General features: G+C 45.6%; 1 protein-coding gene across 2 annotated transcripts in view; it reads left to right on the forward strand.

Moving 5' to 3' along the window:
- UGGT2 (UDP-glucose glycoprotein glucosyltransferase 2) overlaps positions 1–22,972 on the forward strand; it is a 499,843-nt gene that overhangs the window by 87,265 nt on the left and 389,606 nt on the right. For both annotated transcript variants that reach the window (XM_040425306.1, XM_040425307.1), the window contains exon 9: positions 1,527–1,626. In XM_040425306.1, coding sequence (XP_040281240.1) covers positions 1,527–1,626 — 100 coding nt within the window. The remainder of the gene's footprint in view (positions 1–1,526; positions 1,627–22,972) is intronic.

Below are 22,972 nucleotides of genomic sequence, written 5' to 3' on the forward strand. Positions count from 1 at the left end.
GTGTTCATTTTGCTATAAATCCCATATAAGGATTTGTTTCTCACATGAGGCACGTTTCCTTCAGGCACCTCAACTCTACTTGTTATAAATTGTAAAAGTTGCATTGATTTGTGTGAGTTCAAGTACAGCCACAGGTGTTGGAGTAAAGCACAAATTCCTTCCAACTTCTCATTGTAGAATATTAGGTCCTTGAAATAATCCTGTCTCTTCGAACACCAGCACTTCCATTAGCAGGTACAGAAGACTTGTGAATCCTGAAATCCTGACCTTTCTATATAAGACTTTTAGCACTAAATCCTTGACCATCTGTGATCATTTCATCCTGATGTCCCATCAATCTCCCGGGATTAAGTTGGATTTGTTTGTTCTGCAGTGGACTTTTTTTGTGGCATAATGCTGCACTGCATTTCCTTTTTGTTTCTTAAAGGGGTTTTCCATGAATTTTATACTGATATCCTATCATGATTGGTGGGGGTCTGACACCTGGCACCCCAGCCGTTAAAGGGAACCTGTCACCTTCAAAAACCATTACAAGCCGCCAGCAGTACCTGACAGTAGCAAGCAGCGTGTTTCCGAGCTCAGAAAACGTTCTTTTATCCCCTCTAGTCATACTTGAAGTCAAGGGGGCAACGGCCTTGCTTTAAGTCACGGTAACCACACCCCCTTCCCTGCCCTGTGACTGACAGCGCTTATGCAGAGAGTTCGGCAAAGCCATCCGGATAAAAGAACGTTTTCTGAGCTTTAGCCGCATCGGCCTTCAAGAAGAAAATTATCATCGGAAACACGCTGCTGGCTACTGTCAGGTACTGCTGGCGGCTTAGGATGGTTTTTGGAGGTGACAGGTTCCCTTTAAGCTGTTCGAGAAGGCAACGGCATTCACACTAGCGCCACAGCCTTCTCGCAGCTTTTCCTAGGCCAGTGATGACGTTCATGGCCTAGGAGCAGGGTAGCCCCATAGAAGTGAATGGGGCTGAGCTGCAATACCAAGCACAGCCGCTATATATTGTACAGCACTGTTCTTGGTAAGATGCAAGAAGGACGCGACGCTCACAGGAGCACTGATCTCTTCTCAAACAGCTGATTGGCAGGAGTCCCAGGTGTCAGACCCGCTAAGTTTTTAATTGTAAGAAACAGTTTGTAAGAATTTTTTTGACATAATAATGTTAGATAAAATGTCTCTCTGAGCATTTTTTCTTTGCTCGTATAATTTTCGTAAGCTGCCAAGAAACTGTAGGTAAAGTACATATGGCATCAAATAAGTTTTCTGTTCCTTGCTATGAAGTCCTCTATGGGGAACAATATGCTACGATTTAGAATCAGTCGGCCTATATGAGTTTAATATCTGATGCATTGTTTTTTTCCCGTTAATTGGAAGGATGTGTCAGAAATGCTGTGAAATGTGCTCTGCTGTGAGCAATCTGTTAATTGATGCAAAGAACACTACAGTTTTGCAAGTTTATTCGGCTGCACATTTGTGTGCTTTTTATGGGTTTTTTTTTATCTTCTTTTTTTTTTTTTTTTTTTAGATCTCAGCTTTCAAGCAGCCTCAAAAATTTGTTCCACTCCTGTTTATGAAGCGTTGAAGGTTTTACGAGACATGAGCCAGAATTTTCCAATAAAAGCAAGGTAAGCCAGAAGAGGCATGTTTATAGTGATTACAGTGTGGCAGTGTTGGCTCATAGAAACAGATTTTTCGAAATTACTAAAGCATTGTCATCAATTATTTTTGCTGTTCACAATATCATTGCAGTCTCACCCAGATTTAGATTTACTACATTGTGAAAATCATACCTTCTCATGACTTCTCTCAGAAAGAAACACAAGCAATGGAGTGATTTGCTGTGTGTTAGGCCTCATGCACACGACCGTTTTTTTTTGCGGTCCGCAAAAACGGGTTCCGTAGTTCCGTGATCCGTGTCCGTTTTTTTTCTTCCGTGGGTCTTCCTTGATTTTTGGAGGATCCACGGACATGAAAAGTGAAAAAAAAAACTAAGTCAAGTTTGCATTGAAAATGATAGGAAAAACGGACACGGATCACGGACGCGGATGACTATCTTGTGTGCATCCGTGATTTTTCACGGACCCATTGACTTGAATGGATTAGTGAACCGTTGTCCGTGAAAAAAAAATTTCACGGACTGGAAAAACGGATCACGGATGCGGAAGCCAAACGGTGCATTTTCCGATTGTTCCACGGACCCATTGAAAGTCAATGGGTCCGCAAAAAAAAAACGGAACAACGGCCGCGGATGCACACAACAGTCGTGTGCATGAGGCCTTACTACAACACCATGTTGCTTCCATGCACTTGAAAAATAGTTAAAGGGGTTATCTGGCAAATTATATTGATTAGCTATCCTCTGGATAGATCATCAATATCAGATCGGCTGGGGTCAGTGCTCCATAAGCACCGCGGCCTCTTCCTAGGCTATGTGACGTCACTATACATCGGTCACATGGCTTATTGCAGCTCAGCCCCATTGGTGGGGCTGGGATGCCATACCAAGCGCTGAGCGTGGAAGGCTGCCGGAAGCTCCGGTGAGTGCGGCAGCTCCCTGTAACAGCGGATTGGTGGGGGTCCTAGGACTCGGACCCCCGCTGATGTGATAATGATGACCCATCCTGAGGATAGGTCATCATTATATTTAACAGGATAACCCCTTTAATGTGTTACACGTTATCTTTTTCATAAGCAGAGACCTGCTATAAGACTTTGCCATGAGTTGCTAAAAGGCAACCCCCTGCCGTTTCTGCATTTAGCCCCTTTGGGTAATAGGTGGTTGCTAGAAAGTGATTTCTGTCTGACTGCAGTATGCCGTATTAGAGCATATGAATAACGGTTGCCATTATGGGACTTTTATTCTCTTTTGTACACAATTTTACAGTTTTCATCTCTATGTATGTGTTTGTGTAAGGTGTTTGATTTTGCTGGGATCCCAAGTCACATTATATGTTCTACCTCTTTCTCATTCACAGCCCCTGAGCTCACATCCCTCATCCCTTGCTTCCTCAATAGACTATTGCTGAACTGCACATTGTTTTAAAAAGAGAACATTCACTGGAATCATTTTATTCATTCTTATTTTACTTTATAATTAATCAGTGTTTTGTTGTTTCTTCCTACAACTGATTTATGTAAAGCCACTGTCTTAAGTGGCATCTTCCTCTCTGCTTCAGTCTAGAATCTGACAGATGACAGCGTCGCTTTGCCTGTTTTGACACAATAGTAAATAAATGTCATCTATACACTTTCTCTAGACTAAGTAAGGATGTGAACAGATTTACTTAGTTTGTCTAACGTTAAGACAGTGTCAACTTAGACTAGACAGTCTAAAGCTTTGGCAGATTTATCAGAATGGTTCATGCTGGATGATGAATCTGGGGCACCTTTAGACTGTCTAGTCTTATTAACAATCCAACATGTTAGTTGGCCAAAATTTTGTGCCAGGCACATAAAAATGTGGGGCAAGGCATCAGAAAAATATTGGCTCATCTTCATTAGTAAATCTGTCCCTAAGGCCCCTTTCACACGGGCGAGTATTCCGCGCGGATGCGTGAGATGAGCGCACTGCACCCGCACTGAATACCAACCCATTCATTTCTATGGGGCTGTTCACATGAGCGGTGATTTTCACGCATCACTTATGCGTTGCGTGAAAATCGCAGCATGCTCCTCTTTGTGCGTTTTTCACGCAATGCAGGCCCCATAGAAGTGAATGGAGTTGCGTGAAAATCGCAAGCATCCGCAAGCAAGTGCGGATGCGGTGCGATTTTCACGCACGGTTGCTAGGAGACTATCGGGATGGAGACCCGATCATTATTTTTTTTCCCTTATAACATGGTTATAAGGGAAAATAATAGCATTCTGTATTCAGAATGCTATTATTTTCCCTTATAACCATGTTATAAGGGAAAATAATACAATCTACAGAACACTGATCCCAAGCCCGAACTTCTGTGAAGAAGTTTGGGTTTCGGTACCAAACATGCACGATTTTTCTCACGCGAGTGCAAAACGCATTACAATGTTTTGCACTCGCGCGGAAAAATCGCGGGTGTTCCCGTAACGCACCCGCACATTTTCCCGCAACGCCCGTGTGAAAGAGGCCTTAGTGTTTTAGGTGTTTGCCCTTATTGATCATACATATTACGGCCACTGAAATGATCTTGCTTTCATCTTTCCAATTCTTACAATGCGTTTCTAGTTGGACAGCTTAACGTACTACTACTGGCATAAATGCTTCTGTTCTTGTGTATAGTTATGCAGGTTGTTGACTAGAATATGATTTGACGTGTGATATTTAAACATGTAACATTACAGCATATGGTTGTTTGCAGTAGTGAATTATATGTTGCGATGAATACTATTGTGCTGTCTTATTATCAAATATAGAAAATAGCGTTGTGGTCTGTTATAGCAGTGATATTGGAGCTAGCCTAACAGCTGTGGCAAAAGGCAGCTTAAATGGTCACTAACTTTTCAAAAAACTGCATAAATCATTAGTTCAGGCAAAATAGAAAAATGCCTCTTTATCTTGTTTCTCAGCTGACCCTCGAACGTCCTTTATTCATAGTTGAACTAAGCTGCAGTGAGAGAGAAACAGGAATAGACACACAAGCTTTACCAGCTATTAAGTTTTAGATCTCCCCCAAGTGCTTTATACACATTAGTACTACTCGGGTATTCTCTGTACTGGCCTGAATGGTTCTTGTGAGTGACTGAGAGAGTTAAAGGGATTCTGGCAGCGGCTTCATTGAGCGAAGTGCGCATGCGCCGCCTGATGCCTAGTGCGCAGGCGCCGGATCTAGCAGAGGGACGGGAGGATTGCGGAGGCGGGGCTGAGGTGAGGAAGGCGGCGCTGGGCACCAGATGGCGAGGGGTGCGGGCGGGCTCCCTGGGTTAACGTATAACCCCTTGGGCACCTTAGGTAGGTGAGTGACAGCTTATAAAAAACAGTTTTTTGGGCTAATAGAGCCACAAGCAGGTTTAATAAGGGCAGTTTAGGATTCATGTTATTAGTACGGACCTGGCCATATGTTTAGCTTATAGGGCTCAAATCTCATGACGGAATCCCTTTAAGGAGCAGAGTCTCCTGTCTTTTTCTCTCTGTAGTCTATGGGAGACATGATAGCAGCTAATCTCTGCACACTTACGGTACTCAGGGACAACTGAGAATTAAAGAGACAGCCCGCAGAAGGAATAACTGCTAAACATGACATATACAAGTCATATTATGGCCATAAATGGTGCTATTATTCATATAGACACACAAAGCAGCTTAAAAGCTGAAAAGCACTGATATGTTTTAATATGAGTGCTTGTAACTATGAAAGAACAGTGCAAGTACTTGTGTGTATTTTGTTGAAGTGGTAAAAGCCTGCAACTAAACACAATGTCGGACAGCTGCAAAAAACGTATGACTACCAGGAGCCACAAGCTATACATTTACACACAAGTCACCGTATTTTTCGCCCTAACAAAGAAAGATAAGAGAAAAAAATATATTTTTCATCTGATCTGAGGTCTGATAAAAATATTTTTTTCTTATTTTTCATTAGCAGAGAAAAAAATAAAAAAATTATTTTTCATCAGACCTTAGATCAGACTCCTAAATCAGATCCCCAATCCTTATCTGACCTAAAATAAGATCCCCAAACCTCATCAGACCTCCCAATAAGACCCCTAATGCTCGGATCAGACAACACAAATCAGACTCCGTGTCAGACCCTCAGTGCTCAGATCCCCCCCCACCAATACTTAGATCTCCCCCCCCCATGCTCAGATCTCCCTCCCATGTTCAGATCCCCCCCATGCTCAGATCTCCCCCTTCTCACATCTGACCCCCCATTCTCAGACCTGACCAGCCCGTGCTCAAACAAGACCCCCATGCTCAGATCTTCCCCATGCTCAAATCTGACCCCCATGCTCAGATCCTCCCCCCTTCTCAGATCTGACCCTCATGCTCAAACAAGACCCCCCCATGCTCAAACAAGACCCCCCCATGCTCAAACAAGACCCCCCCCATGCTCAAACAAGACCCTCCCCCATGCTCAAACAAGACCCTCCCCCCAGGCTCAAACAAGACCCTCCCCCCAGGCTCAAACAAGACCCTCCCCCCAGGCTCAAACAAGACCCTCCCCCCAGGCTCAAACAAGACCCTCCCCCCAGGCTCAAACAAGACCCTCCCCCCAGGCTCAAACAAGACCCTCCCCCCAGGCTCAAACAAGACCCTCCCCCCAGGCTCAAACAAGACCCTCCCCCCAGGCTCAAACAAGACCCTCCCCCCAGGCTCAAACAAGACCCTCCCCCCAGGCTCAAACAAGACCCTCCCCCCAGGCTCAAACAAGACCCTCCCCCCAGGCTCAAACAAGACCCTCCCCCCAGGCTCAAACAAGACCCTCCCCCCAGGCTCAAACAAGACCCTCCCCCCAGGCTCAAACAAGACCCTCCCCCCAGGCTCAAACAAGACCCTCCCCCCAGGCTCAAACAAGACCCTCCCCCCAGGCTCAAACAAGACCCCCCCCCCAGGCTCAAACAAGACCCTCCCCCCAGGCTCAAACAAGACCCCCCCCCCAGGCTCAAACAAGACCCTCCCCCCAGGCTCAAACAAGACCCTCCCCCCAGGCTCAAACAAGACCCTCCCCCCAGGCTCAAACAAGACCCTCCCCCCAGGCTCAAACAAGACCCTCCCCTCCATGCTCAGATCTTGCCCTGCATTGCTCAGATCAGGACCCCCCCTCCCATGCTTAGATCAGAGCCCCATGCTCAGTTCTATAATTTAAAAAAATCTCTTTCCTCTCCTGATCAGGCACTGGGCTCCTGCTCGGGGGCCTGCTACTCTGCAGGTCTGACACGCTCTCCACTGTGACCTGATGCGCACAACGTCAGGTCATAGTCCGTGTCTCTACGTACTACATTCTGACACTGTGTGCGTCAGGATGTAGTAGAAAGTGAGCTGGAGCTGCAGAATAGCAACAGTGCCCGACCAGGAAAAGAGACCTGAGCATGGGGTGGAGAGTGAGCCACCTGACTGCTTCCCGGCTCCAAAGCTAGAGCCGCACTTGAAGAAGTAAAGAGTGCATGCGGGCCACCCCTGCACTAGTATATAGCGAAGAAGGAGCGGCACTCACTATTGACTACTCACTATTGCAATTTGAAAAAGGCTCAGGCTTGAGCTGAAACTAGTCACTGATGATGCTATTATGCCTTGAATAAACATCTCTTCATATCATCAAGAAAGTGAGTGCCAGTCCTTCTTCGCTATATATGTAATTATATCTCAGACAGATATGTAACTAATTACATGTGTGGTCTCATTAGACACTTGGTCTTGCCACAAAGGGTATTAAAGTGCTTACCCGCTCCCCTAATAACAGCTATGAGAGGCAACTTTTGGGTAGCATACCTCTTGGTGAGAAATCATTGACTGCTAGATATACCTATATGATGCACTTAAAGATTTTTTTTGTCCATTTGACAGACTTTGAGCAGGGGCACATGATTGGACTGAGAGAAGCAAGATGGTCATTTTGGTCAACAGCCACCATTTTTGGTCGTTCTGACCTAGCTCTTAGGAGGTGTTGGGAGCAGTGTTTAAGTGAGGGCGAACAGGCTCTGGACGGCTCATACATACCGCCAGTAAAGAGGATTGTTTGATCCACCGACAAGCACGAGCAGCTCCCACAGTTTTGTTGTCCACCATCCAAACAAAGGTGGCACCTTCATTACACACCACTGTCTCTGCTCAGACTATTTCCAGGCACTTAACATAAGGAAATTTGGTATCCTGGTTCCCATTACGTGTCCTGCCATTGACACTCATCCACCATTGCCTTTTTTTGCAGTGCGGTCATTAATCAGTACTGCCTTTGCTGTCCCAACTGCTGGTGCAATGATCTGGGGGACAATCGCATATGTCAGTTGGTGACCCGCAGTAGTGATACGAAGGCCACATGTGTTGCGTCTTATGGCAGGGCTTCCAGCTGACATTCTTCAGCAAGATAATGTCTCTGCCAGATTGTAACACTTCCTTGGTCTGCCCAGTCCCCAGATTTATTGCCAATCAAGCTTGTGTGGGACCAGCTTGGACACCAGCTTCTGCATCCTACAAGTGTGCAGGATCTACAGGCCCCGTTGCACCATCTGTGGGCATATGTGCAGCAGAATACCATACAGAACCTGTATGCCTCCATGCTCAACCATATCTCATCTTGTATCCAGGATAGAGGCGCCCCAACACACACTAGAGTCTTTCAGTTGTATAGTTTTCCCCAATAAACATCCTTTTGCTCTAATATTGTAATCACTTAGGCCTTGTTCACATCAGCGTTCAGCCTTTCCGTTCTCCTGCTCCGTTATAGGAGCAGGAGAACGGAAAGGACGGATTCGGCACATAACTGAGCCGAGCGGAGCCTACGGACCCCATAGACTATAATGGGGTCCGTTAGGTTTCCGCTCAGAAGATGATTTTGGAGCGGCAACAAAAGTTGTGCATGCAGGACTTTTGTTTCCGCTCCAAAATCATCTTCTGAGCGGAAACCTAACGGACCCCATTATAGTCTATGGGGTCCGTAGGCTCCGCTCGGCTGTCATGGTCTTACCTTCTTGCTGTTCTCCTTCGTTTGACATGTGCTGGCGGCCATCTTGGTTTCTGGGTTTCTTGTAGCCTTCCACCCTGCGGCTCCTCCTTCCCACTGGGAGGAGCTGGATGCCTAGCTCATATATATAGGAGGTCTGTGGCTTCAGTTCCTTGCTTGGTCCTCCTGTGTTCACATGCTTCTAAGATTGCTGCTGCTTCTGGTTCCTGATCCTGGCTTCGTCTGACTACCCTTCTGGTTCCTGATCCTGGCTTCGTCTGACTACCCTGCTGGTTCCTGATCCTGGCTTCGTCTGACTACCCTGCTGGTTCCTGATCCTGGCTTCGTCTGACTACCCTTCTGGTTCCTGACCCCTGGCCTCTCAAAGACTCTGCTTCGGTTTCACCATCCGTTTGGACTTTTGCTTTACAGCTTTATTTTCAATAAAGCCTTTTTATTTTCACTTATCTCTTGTTGTACGTCTGGTTCATGGTTCCGTGACATTAGGACCAAGCCATGAATTCTGACGGTACAGGGCCATCCTCGCTACCCATGCTGGTTGCCAGACTTGATCAGCAGGATCACCTGTTGGGTCGGTTCGCTGTGGCGTTGCTAACCCTGCTTGAACGCACGGCTCATTTCGCTCCCGTTGCCGATGGGTCGGTTGTCGCTCCTACTGCCGCTCCGGTTGTTGCGCCAGAGTCTACCCCGACACCTGTTGTTGCGCCTGCGGTGTTTCGGGGTATGACCGGTTCTGCCCCTCTTCCACAGCGCTTTGGGGGAGAGCCAACTCAGTGCCGAGGTTTCCTTAACCAGGTGGGCATTTATTTCGAGTTGCTGCCACATGCCTTTCCTACTGAGAGATCAAAGGTGGGCTTCTTGATCTCGCTGCTCTCGGACAAGGCCTTGGCCTGGGCCAGCCCTTTATGGGAGAACAACAATCCGGTGGTTGCCGAGTTTTCCGGTTTTGTTGCTTCTCTTCGGAAGGTATTCGATGTGCCGGCTCGTGCTGCCTCTGCTGCGAAGCTCCTTATGTCCATCAGACAGGGTTCACGATCCGTAGCTGAATACGCCATTGAGTTTCGTACCCTGGCAGCAGAGGTGGGCTGGAATAATGAGGCTCTGGTCGCTGCTTTCTCTCATGGTCTCTCGGATGCCTTGAAGGATGAGGTTGCAGCTAAGGACCTACCAGTGGAGCTCGAGTCTCTTATTTCTTTCCTGATTTTGATTGACACCAGACTCAGGGAGAGACCTTCCTTTAAGGAGAGCCTGCGGAGGTCTTCTAACAGATTGGCGCCTACGTTTGCTGTCCCACCCGTGCCTCCCTCTCCTCCCACGCCTCCTGGGGATGACTTGTCTGGGGGTGAACCCATGCAGCTGGGGTTTGCTCGCCTGTCCGATGGGGAGAGGGTACTCCGGAGACGCGAGGGCCGATGCATGTACTGTGGTCTCGGTGGGCATTTTCGGTTGGCATGTCCGAACCGTCCGGGAAAACGCTCGCACCTGAGATCCTGTCGGGGGCAGATCTTGGGTGGAGTCTCCTCGTCCCCGGTTTCCCGTGTTGACAAACCACTGATCACTGTTGTCCTCTCCTGGGTCGGGGGCTCGGTGACGACCCAGGCGTTGGTGGACTCTGGTGCTGGTGGTTTGTTCATTGATAGTGTGTTCGCTGCCGCCAATTCCATTCCTCTGCAGGCTCGAGGTTCCCCACTGGCTCTTGAGGCGATAGACGGCAGACCCCTTCTGCCGCCACACGTGACTCATGAGACCCTTCCAGTGGGGATAGCCATTGGTGCCGTTCACAGAGAGTCGGTCTGCCTCCAGGTTATTTCGTCTCCACACTACTCGGTGGTCTTGGGGTACCCCTGGCTCCAGAAGCATAATCCGACTTTCGATTGGAGATCGGCCGAGATCCTCTCGTGGTCACCGCAGTGTGGGGCTAGTTGCATCCATGGGTCTGTCAAGTTGCTGTGTACTTCCTCGGACTCTCTGTTGCCTCCTGAATACGAGGAGTACCGGGATGTATTCGATAAGGTGCGCGCGGTTGCTCTACCTCCGCACCGCCCATACGATTGTGCCATAGACTTACAACCTGGTGCCGTTCCTCCTCGTGGCAAAGTCTATCCACTGTCGGTAGCGGAGAATGAGGCCATGGAGGAGTACGTGAGGGAGGCGCTTTCACGCGGACACATTCGCAAATCCTCGTCCCCGGCAGGGGCTGGATTTTTCTTTGTGAAAAAGAAGGGCGGTGAGTTGAGGCCTTGCATCGATTACAGGGGTCTCAATCGCATCACGATCAAGAACGCTTACCCGATACCCTTGATTTCCGAGCTGTTCGATCGCCTTAAAGGGGCCACGGTCTTTACCAAACTCGACCTGAGGGCGGCATATAACCTGGTAAGGATCAAGGCGGGCGATGAGTGGAAGACCGCGTTTAACATCAGGACCGGTCATTATGAATCCTTGGTTATGCCCTTTGGGTTGTGCAATGCGCCCGCAGTCTTTCAGGAATTCATCAACGATGTTTTCCGTGACCTGTTGCAGCAGTGTGTGGTGGTCTATTTGGATGACATCTTGGTATATTCTGAATCCATGGAGGCCCACATTCTGGATGTCAGACGAGTGTTGCAACGGTTACGAGAGAACAAGCTGTTCGGTAAGCTTGAGAAATGCGAATTTCACCGATCCCAGGTAACCTTCTTAGGTTACATCATTTCCGCTGAGGGGTTCTCCATGGATCCTGAGAAGGTTTCGGCTGTCTTACAGTGGCCCCAGCCCAGTGGTCTTCGTTCCCTGCAGCGCTTTTTGGGCTTCGCCAATTATTATCGGAAGTTCATCAGGGACTTTTCCATGCTGGCCAAGCCTCTCACGGATCTGACCAGGAAAGGCAGTAATTCCCAGGTCTGGCCGCTCGAGGCCATCCGAGCTTTTGAGGCCCTAAAGTCCGCTTTTGTGTCGGCTCCGATTCTGTCGCATCCCAACCCTGGGTTGCCCTTTGTCCTCGAGGTGGACGCGTCTGAGACGGGAGTAGGCGCCCTTCTGTCTCAGCGTAGAACACCAGAGGGTCCTCTGCTTCCTTGTGGGTTTTACTCCCGGAAACTGTCTTCCGCGGAGTGCAACTATCAGATTGGTGACAGGGAGTTATTGGCCATCGTGCAGGCCCTTAAAGAATGGAGGCACTTGCTCGAGGGTTCGGTGGTTCCGGTTCTCATCCTGACGGACCATAAGAATCTGACCTACCTTTCTGAGGCCAAGAGATTGACACCACGTCAGGCCAGATGGGCTCTGTTCTTGTCACGTTTTAATTACGTGGTCTCCTACCTACCCGGTTCCAAGAACATCAGGGCGGATGCCCTATCACGGCAGTACTCCGAGCTGTCCAGGGAGGAGTCGATTCCGACTTCGGTCATACCTCCGAATCAGATCCTGGCCGCCATTCGCACCAGCCTGACCTCTCCCCTGGGTGAGCAGATTTTGGCGGCTCAATCTGGTGCTCCCTCTGGGAGACCCAACGGCAGATGTTTTGTGCCTGAGGAGTTGCGCACTCGGTTGTTGCGAACCTACCATAACTCCAAGACCGCGGGGCATCCTGGAAAGAATCAGCTGTCCTGGGCTGTTTCACGTCTGTTCTGGTGGCCTTCCCTACGTTCCGACATCGCCGCATATGTAGCGGCATGCTCCGTTTGTGCCCAGAGTAAGTCCCCTCGGCACCTTCCGTTGGGCCTTCTGCAACCCATAGCCACCGGGGAGCGCCCATGGTCACACCTGGGGATGGATTTCATTGTGGACCTCCCTGCATCCCGAGGCCATACGGTCATTCTCATGATTGTGGATCGGTTTTCCAAAATGTGCCACTGTGTTCCTCTCAAGAAGTTACCCTCTGCACAAGAGTTGGCCACGATTTTTGCCAGGGAGGTCTTCCGGTTGCACGGTTTGCCCAAGGAGATTGTGTCGGATCGGGGGAGTCAGTTTGTGTCCAGGTTCTGGCGCGCCTTTTGCTCCCAGTTGGGGATTCATCTCTCCTTCTCCTCGGCCTACCACCCTCAGTCCAATCAGGCCTTGGAGCAATTCCTTCGTTGCTATGTCTCCGATCACCAAGACAATTGGGTTGACCTCCTGCCTTGGGCTGAGTTTGCCAGGAACACGGCGGTGAACTCTTCCTCTGGGACGTCTCCCTTCATGGCCAATTATGGGTTCCAACCTGCCGTGTTACCGGAGGTATTCTCTCCCCAGGATATTCCGTCTGTGGAGGATCACCTTTCCGTCCTACGTGCTTCTTGGGTACAGATCCAGAAGTCCCTTGAGGCCTCTGCGCAGCGCCAGAGACTCCAGGCTGATCGCAGACGAGCGCCTGCTCCTTCCTACCAGGTCGGAGACCGTGTATGGTTGTCCACCCGCAACCTCAACCTTCGAGTGCCCACTCCCAAGCTGGCGCCTCGCTTTGTTGGTCCCTTCCGAGTGCTTCGCAGGGTAAACCCGGTAGCCTATGCCCTTGCGCTTCCTCCTGGCATGCGGATCTCTAACGTGTTTCATGTCTCCCTGTTGAAGCCACTGGTGTGTAATCGTTTCACTTCCTCGGTTCCTCGGCCTCGTCCGGTCCGAGTGGGCAATCGTGAGGAGTATGAGGTGAGCAATATCCTGGACTCACGCCTGGTCCGCGGTCGGGTGCAGTTTTTGGTCTATTGGCGTGGTTATGGTCCAGAGGAGCGTTCCTGGGTTCCCTCCGCAGATGTCCATGCTCCTGCCTTGCTCCGAGCCTTCCACGCACGCTTCCCTCAGAAACCGTTTTTTGCTCCGCGGAGGAGGGGCCCTTGAGGGGGAGGTACTGTCATGGTCTTACCTTCTTGCTGTTCTCCTTCGTTTGACATGTGCTGGCGGCCATCTTGGTTTCTGGGTTTCTTGTAGCCTTCCACCCTGCGGCTCCTCCTTCCCACTGGGAGGAGCTGGATGCCTAGCTCATATATATAGGAGGTCTGTGGCTTCAGTTCCTTGCTTGGTCCTCCTGTGTTCACATGCTTCTAAGATTGCTGCTGCTTCTGGTTCCTGATCCTGGCTTCGTCTGACTACCCTTCTGGTTCCTGATCCTGGCTTCGTCTGACTACCCTGCTGGTTCCTGATCCTGGCTTCGTCTGACTACCCTGCTGGTTCCTGATCCTGGCTTCGTCTGACTACCCTTCTGGTTCCTGACCCCTGGCCTCTCAAAGACTCTGCTTCGGTTTCACCATCCGTTTGGACTTTTGCTTTACAGCTTTATTTTCAATAAAGCCTTCTTATTTTCACTTATCTCTTGTTGTACGTCTGGTTCATGGTTCCGTGACATCGGCTCAGTTATGTGCCGAATCCGTCCTTTCCGTTCTCCTGCTCCTATAACGGAGCAGGAGAATGGAAAGGCTGAACGCTGATGTGAACATAGCCTTACATGTATTATCATTACATTCACAAACACAAAGTTTCATTAGATTCCAACAACTCCTTGGTGCGATAGTTGTTTTTTTTTTGTCAAAAGAATGTATTCCTCTGTAATTATGCAGCTTTGTCAAGGAGGAAAGTGTCTAGTTTGGTAGTGTTATTCCATTATTTTGTGTGTGTTCATAGAATTTGACATTATATTATATTGGGCTATATCTATCAATTAAAGTTATATTTTAGGTTTTTCTTCCGGGATTGCTACTTGTTGTGAATAATCATACATACATTTCATGGATGTAGGATATTTTAATATCTGAAATGAGGAAACAAAGGTGTGCACCCCAGTGATCATGCTTCTTAATAGTATTTGCTGATATGAAAGGCTGCTTCCTCTAATGATGGCTTCTTTGTTCTTGGATGAGCATGAAAATGTATGCCTAAAAGATTAATTTCCAGTGGCGGAAACTTGCAGCGCTACTTAGCTTCTCATTTCTGCTCTTTTTATTCATGCCAACTACTCTGTTGTCAGTATGTTTTTTTTCTTACATTTCAGTATATGCTTAAATTCTGGCACATTTTTGTATTCTAACTTCATTCTTTGAGTTCATTATGCATCACAAATATTATAGATAAGGCTACTTTCCCACTGCCGTTTCTGGGTTCGCCTGTGAGATCCGTTTCAGGGCTCTCACAAGCGGCCCAAAACGGATCAGTTTAGCCCCAATGCGTTCTGAATGGATAAGGATCCGCTCAGAATGCATCAGTTTTGCCTCCGTTCAGCCTCCATTCCGCTCTGGAGCCAGACACCAAAACGCTGCTTGTAGCGTTTTGATGTCCGCCTGACGATGCAGAGCCAAACGGATCCGTCCTGACTTACAATGTAGTCAATGGGGACGGATCCGTTTTCACTGACACAATATGGTGCAATTGAAAACGGATCCGCCTTCCATTGACTTTCAATGTAAGTCAGGACGGATCCGTTTGCATTATCATGAACAAAAAAAAATAAAAAATTCTGAACGGATACAAGCGTTTGCATTATAGGTGCGGATCCGTCTGTGCAGATACCAGACGGATCCGCACCTAACGCAGATGTGAAAGTAGCCTAATTTTTTTATTTATTTAATTTTGGCAGTTATTAGTTTGTACTGATTAGGCTGCAAGTTGTAGACAAAAAAAAATGTAGCTTAATCTTATTCATATGCTGCTGAAAACAATCCATATGGAAATTATATGTATGGTTTAAACATTTTCAGGATGTCAATTTATACTGCAGATTTCCACCATGGATTTGACCCTTTGTAATGCCTACACTAGATGGAATCCACAGCAAAATCCTGTGGATTTTATACAAGGAATTTACATCTTTTATGGATGTACAGTTAAAGGGGTTGTCATGGTTCAGAGTGGAACCTGGACATCCCCGTCTTCACCAAGGCAAGCCCTCTGATATGAGCATACAGGCTAGGGCACCGCTAAAGCCCGCCCATTAGTGCCGGTGACATCACCGGGCTCACTCCTAATCGGAAGCCAGGGAGAGCTTGGTACGTCACCGGATCTCCAGAAAAAGCCTTTGCCCTTCACGATTCAGCACAAGGCAAAGAGAGCATCTGAGCATGAAATGGGTGAAAACAGGGATATGTCAACAGCTCTGAGCCCGGACAACCCCTTTAATTTAGCTTTCTTTAATATGCCCTGTAGTTATGTGTCGGGATACGGTGGTATTTTTTTCTTTAGAATCCCTCGGCTTGTTTGCTGTAGATGCTTTATAGAGCCAGTAGAATGACCCTGGCATTTCATTCAGTCAAAATTGAGAATTTTATGACCTGTGTCCTTGCTGCTTTTGCAAACAATAATTCTGTGTATAATCTGTCTCCTCCTTTCTTTACTGCTGCATATTCCTCATGGTTAAATATTTTTGTAGGCCAATAAATGTAAATGTACTCAGTAAAACCATTTGTGATGACATTTTGGTTCTTTCAATTTACTGCATTTGACCTTAATTGTCTTTCCTACCGTCTCTTGTTCAGTGGAGATTTAAGATGAGTGTTTTTATAGCATTTAGCATGTCTTCTCTGTCACTGTGTATAGATATATGCATTGGAATGCAGAGTAAATTCCCGGTTCATTGGCGGTTTTGCACCGGCAGCTAAAGAACCACTCAAACCTTTATCGGAGCTCGAACATAATGCAGTAGATGGATAGATTATTGTTAGTGTACTTATTGCAGTCAGTTTATAGTCCTGCTTTAGGAATTGCTTTAAATTGTTTTCTATCTCATTTTAGAAGAGCAATCGAAAAGCATAGGGCGATAATACTTATACCAGCTGTAAATGAGATTCTGCCACATTTCCACAAATAATTGAATTTATGATAGAAGTTTGGAAGTTTTCATTGTGAATACTCCAAAATGAGTCCTTGGTTTTATTATATTAGATGATAATGCGTGTAGAAGATTGGTCCACATTTAACATGAGTAACCATTAACTGAAATTTAGATTGTACCTCATCAAGCAGTAAACAGTTCAGCACAAGGAATTAAAGAGCTGTTCCAGCAGGCCCCCGTAGATTGCAGTGTTTCTCTATTAGATGGGTACCTCTTCAGCTCTACTGATCTGGCTGATGTATGTGAATGACATGGCTGCTAAACTTTTGTACCAGCCATTTTCTGCACGTCTGTAAAGGTCCCTACACACACAAATTTGCAGTGGCGTATTTTTGGCCTGTAAAAACATCAGGACAACAGCATATGTATTTTGCAAACAGTATGTTTTTCATTTTTTTCATTTTTTTCGCCTATAGGGAAAGTGATGTAAAAATGACAATGGCAAGAAAAATCGCCACCTAATTAACAAAAAAAACACCAGTGCCAAAAAATGTTTGTGTGTCTTGCCTTTAAGATTTCCCATAGAGCTTCAGCGGACAAAAAGAAAACTGCTGTGCAAAAAACGCCATAAAAGCATAAATGTAAAGAAAAACATCACCAAAAACCTGCTTTTGCCCTAAATGACATTGAATGCCAGAAATATTGAAAGGGCCTTGAGTGAAACCCCCTGTAAATGTGGTAAAAATAACGAGTCGATACTCTCCCTTTTTCTCCTTGCAGTTTCCAGAGCTGAACTCTGGTCCTCCCCACTGCTGATGTCATATCCCTGGCGAGAGCGGTGTTCCATGCACAGAAGTCTCGAGTGCAGCCAATTATTATTATTATTTCTTTTAAAGCGCTATTAATTCCATGGCACTGTACATCCAGACAGGGTTCCAGAAATATAAAATACAAGAAACAAGAAACTATTAACAGACTGGTACAGAGGGGTAGAGGACCCTGCCTGCAGGAGATTACAATCGGTATATGGGATCCTTGATTTCCAGAGGAGCCGACCTATGTGCATGAAATGTCACCACTGCAGGTAGGAAAACAACGGAGGGCAGAGCAGGAAGAAGCAGGGCAGAAAAGGGGCGAGTATCGATTCTTTGATTCTTTTGGTATTTCTCCACATGTACAGGGTCTGCCCAAGTTTTTATTTAACTCAGACAACCCATATAAGAGCAAGGAAGTTTTTTGCTTTAATGCAGTTAGTGCCCAACCTTTACTTGACTTTCCGTCTTCAAGGTCCTTTCACGGGTGTGGATTGGGAGGCACACAGCCACTTCTGGGCTGCAGAGACTAGCAGCAAAGTATTCCATTGTCTCTTGTACTAAAGTGCATAAAGTAGGTGATACAATCTGACAATACTGCTAACAGTGCGAGTCCTGGAGGAAATAGGCACTGTGTGAATCCTAAATAGAGCGGAGTATGAGTTATTCATGCAGTCTGCCAGTTTTTACAGAATAAATATAATAAACAACCCAGACAGAGAAAAAAGCTTTTTCTTCCCTTGCGTGATTACTCTAATGATAAAGTGATATGATGTGTGTTCCTGAGTAGCATACTGTACTATATGAGCTATAAGTATTATCTATGGACAGGCCCGCTTATGGCTAGTGCACAGCAAATACAGCAGTTACTTTGTGGAGTTTTTTTTTGGATTATTTTTAAGGCTTCATTTGTCTGAATAGAAAATGTAACAGAGCCACCTACGTGCGTTGATTGACTTCTGTATAAGTAGCTCTGATCTGAGAGCAGCTGAAGTTCAGTCTCTGGCCCCTCCACAACTGTGGTGTTGATGGATGTAATAGAAGACGTCTCCCAGTAAAATCCTGTCTCTTTAAGCCAGAGCAGAAAGCCACAGAAAATGGCATTACCTCTATAGGAATGAGAGTATATGTGTATTTGATGGGTAGCCCATTGATTTCAGTGTGCAAAATTGTATGTCCTAAAAGACGGTCTGTCCAGTGCTATAAACCAGTGCTTATTCTTTGTCACAAAGGAGACCAGCCTGTTTGAAATCTAGAAGTAAAAAAGAAACTAAGTAAAGTTTACCTTTGAAGCCATGCTAAAGATGGTATTAGGAAATGGCACACAGTAAATAAATATTCCCAATGTAATATAATGAAATATATATATATATATATATATATATATATATATACAATGCAACAGCACTCTGCAAACCAAATAAAGTACGCTTATTTAGTAAATTTGAGATTCTTGGCAAATCCAATTTTGTACAAAATTACTTGGGCTCATCTGCCAAATGTCAAGGCGATCTCTGTAAGACGGGAACCTAACACTAAATTGTACCTGTTATGTGCCATAACGGCCACCAATGAAAGTCCACTCTATACCTCTTCTGGTGCCAAAAGGATTCCAGTGGGTAAAGAGAGAGCAGGCTACAGCTGTATACTTACACTAATTAAAATCAGCCTATGGGGCAGACAGGCTGGCACCAGGAGTGGTATAGAGTGGACTCTCTTTGCATTCATTGGAGGCCATCTGGTACCAGGAGAGGTATGGAGTGGGCTTGGCATGCATGTTGGTACCTGCATTCCCTGGATTTAATGAAGGCCATTTTGGTACCAAAAATGATAAAAAGCAGACTGGGCCCAGCATGCAGGTGGAACCTGCACTCCCTGAATTTTATGGTGGCCGTCATGGCACATAACAGGTAGTATTTATTGTTAGGTTCCCGTCTTACAGAGATTGCCTTGACGTTTGTCAGACGGGCTCAAATAATTTTGTTAAAAATTGTATTTGCCAAGAATCTCAAATTTACTAAATAAGTGTAGCATTAGCATCAGAATACTTTCTTGTACTTTACCATCTCAGTGAGCAGGACAAAGAAATAAGAAGGAAAACAAACAGCAGGTTGTGCTATACTGGTACATTTTATTGAATAACTCAGTGGCTATGCTGTACAGGAGCAGTAGGCAGTATGCATGGTCAGCAAATATCAGGAAAAGTGGAGCTCAGGCGTAAGCAGAGGTCAGAGAAGGGGACAGGGTTGCACACTGTTGTAACTGTAAGGAGCAAGAACAAACACGTAGCAGACTAGTAAGCAAATGAACCTTATTGCTCTGGACCAGAGTGGTCTCGCAGACATTAGCTGGAGTCAGGAGTACTTCAGGTGTACTGACCCTTTAAGAGGCAGGGAGCTTCTTTTTCCCCCCCCATCAATCTGTACTCAATACTGTTTGCAGTAACACATGAAAGCCCACCTGGAGCTTGCAAAAAAAAAAAAAAAAGGCTAAAGTAGCCTCAGATTGAGAAACAAGATTCTCTGGTCTGATGAAAACAAGATTGAACTTTTTGGCTTCATTTCTAAGCATCAGGCTTGTAGGAAACCAGGCACTGCCCAATACCATCCCTACCGCGAAGCATGGTGGCAGCATCATACTATGGAGGTCCTTTTCAGCAGCATGGACAGGGAGACTGGTCAGGGATTGAGGGAAAGCTGAATGGAGAAAAGTATACAGATATTCTTAATGAAATCCTGATCCAGTGAGCTCTGGACCTCAAACAGGCCAAAAAGTTACCTTCCAACAAGACAGTGACCCTAAGCACACAGCCAAGACAACACAGGACTGGCTTAGGGATAACTCTGAATGTGTCCCAGCCAAAGACCTGACTTGAACCCAACAAATAACTCTGGAGAGACCTGTAAATGGCTGTCCACCAACAGTCTGAATCCAACCTGACCTGACAAAATCCCCAAATCCAAGTGTACAAACCTTGGGGCATCATATCCAAGAAGACGGGAGGCTGTAATCGCTGCCAAAGGTGCTTCAACCAAGTCCTTAGTAAAGGATCTGAATATTTATGTCAATGCACGATTTTAGTTTTTCCTTTTCAATAAATTAGCAAAGATTTTGAACATTCTGTTTGTACTTTGTCATTATGGGGTATTGAGTGCAGAATGATGGGCAGCTTGAACTTTTTATTTTTTATTTTAGCACAAGACCGTTACATAATGTGAAAAAAGTGAGAGGGTCTGAAGACTTTCTATATTCATTGTATAGTATTCTGACATGTATAAGTGATATCCTTCCCTACCAGAACGCAAATGAAAAAGAAAACTATATATATTCAACTGTCCTTTTTTCACTCAACAAATTAACCCCTCAGAATTAACAGATATGCAACCATAAGAATCAAAATATCACTTGACTTAACCCTTTGGCTACTGGAGTTTATTTTTTTTTTTCGTTTTTGCGTTTTAATTTTTTCATTTTCCGTGAGGCATAACTTATTTTTTTTTCTGGTCACATAGCTGTATGAGGGATTATTTGTAGCGCGACAAGTTGTACTTTCTAATGCCACCATTAATTATGGCATAAAATGTTGTGGGAAGCAGTAAAAAAAATTCAAATGGGGTGGAATTGGAAAAAAAACACCAATCCTTCCATTGTTTTACGGGTTTTGTTCCCATGGCGTTTTGTTCACGGCAAAGCTGACCCATGCCCTTCATTCTCTGGGTCAATACGATTACAACGATACCCCATATGTACAGATTCTTTATGTCTAAATAGTGTAAAAATAAATTTAAACTTTGAGAACATTTTATTTTTTTATATCACCATATTCTGACCCCCATAACTTTTTTATACTTATGTCTACTGAGCTGTTTAGGGGCTCATTTTTTGCGGAACAATCTGTACTTTTAATTGATACCATTTTGGAGTATGCGTGACTTTTTGATCACATTTTATTACATTTTTTTGGGTAAGAGAAGCAATGAAAAAATGGCAAATCGTCCATTTTGACCCTTTTTTCCATTACACCATTCGACGTATTGGAATTTTTTTTTTCTATTTTAATAGTATGGGCATTTTTGGTCGCGGTGATACCCTTGGTGTTTTATATTTATTGTTCTTTAGGTATTTATTTTTTAATTATACGGAAAGGGCGGTGATTTAAACTTTTATATATATATTTTTTTTTATATATAAACTTTTTTTTTGTGATCATTATGTGCCTCATATATAAGCTTATTACTTTTTTTTTACATTCTGGTTTATCAGGAATTTATTATTAGCATATTTTGCTCACTTTTGATCATTTCTTATCCTGGCCTGCCATCTGGTGGCCAAAATAAGAATTGCAGGTTGAATACTGTTAGCCTACTCAATAAGGCTTACAGTATTCAGCGCAACTACCTATGCCCAAGTGCGAGCTTCTGGGTTTTTGTGCATTTAGGTGTGGTGATCTCACTTGATCACGTCATCTAAAGCATTTAATTTCCGCGATCGGCTGTATGAAACAGCAGAGATCTGCCGGCCATGACGCCCGTTGCACGTGCATGTACGGCGCTGGTAGCCTAAGGCCTCTTTCACACGGACGTCGCGTGTGAGGGCCGGATAGGATGCGTGATTTTTCAGCGCGAGTGCAAAGCGTTTTAATGCGTTTTGCACGCGCGTGAGAAAAATCTGCATGTTTGGTACCCAGACCCGAACCCGGACTTCTTCACAGAAGTTCGGGTTTGGGTTAGGTGTTGTGTAGATTTTATTATTTTCCCTTATAACATGGTTATAAGGGAAAATAATAGCATTCTTAATACAGAATGCTTAGTAAAGTAAGGATGGAGGGGTTAAAAAAAAAAAAAAACTTTAACTCACCTCCTCCACTTGTTCGCGCAGCCCGGCTTCTCTTCTGTCTTCTTCTTTGATGACCAGGAGGAAAAGGACCTTTGGTGACTTCACTGCGCTTATCACATGGTCCATCACATGATAAGCATTCTGTATTAAGAATGCTATTATTTTCCCTTAGAACCATGTTATAAGGGAAAACAATAATCATCGGGTCCCCATCCAGATCATCTCCTAGCAACCATGCGTGAAAATCGCACCGCATCCGCACCTGCTTGCGGATGCTTGCGATTTTCACGCAGCCCCATTCACTTCTATGGGGCCTGCGTTGCATGAAAAATGCACAATATAGAACATGCTGCGATTTTCATGTAACGCACAAGTGAATCGTGAAAATCACTGCTCATGTGCACAGCCCCATAGAAATGAATGGGTTCGGATTCAGTGCGGGTGCAATGCGTTTACCTCACGCATTGCACCCGCGCGGAAAACTCGCCCATGTGAAAGAGACCTAAGGGTTAAAGGGGTTTCCAGAGTATAGGTACTGATGATCTGTACTTAGCATAAATCCTAAATCGCAGTTCTTTGGTGGTCTGGCACCCAGCACCCCCACCAATCAGCTGTTCGCAGCAGCCACTGGCTCTAGGATTAATAAGGATTACCGAGCTGGAAGCACAGCTCTGTTCTCTAGTGGCTGTGTCTGGTTACTGCAGCTCTGGTCCCATTTACTTGCTTCCAGAAGTTTATTGGTTGGATGAATTTGAGAATATTGATAAGTGCGCTTCTTATTGTAGAAGTAATATCTTTTTCTCCTTTTCTGTAAATAACATAGTAACATAGTTTAGAAGGCTGAAAAAAGACATTTGTCCATCCAGTTCGGCCTGTTATCCTGCAAGTTGATCCAGAGGAAGGCAAAAAAACCCTGTGAGGTAGAAGCTGAATTTCCTCAATTTAGAGGAAAAAATTCCTTCCAGACTCCAATCAGGCAAAAAAGTATTAAGTGATAGATAATCACAAAATA

The sequence above is a fragment of the Bufo bufo genome, chromosome 3, assembly GCF_905171765.1.
Source record: "Bufo bufo chromosome 3, aBufBuf1.1, whole genome shotgun sequence".
Classification (NCBI taxonomy): Eukaryota; Metazoa; Chordata; class Amphibia; order Anura; family Bufonidae; genus Bufo; species Bufo bufo.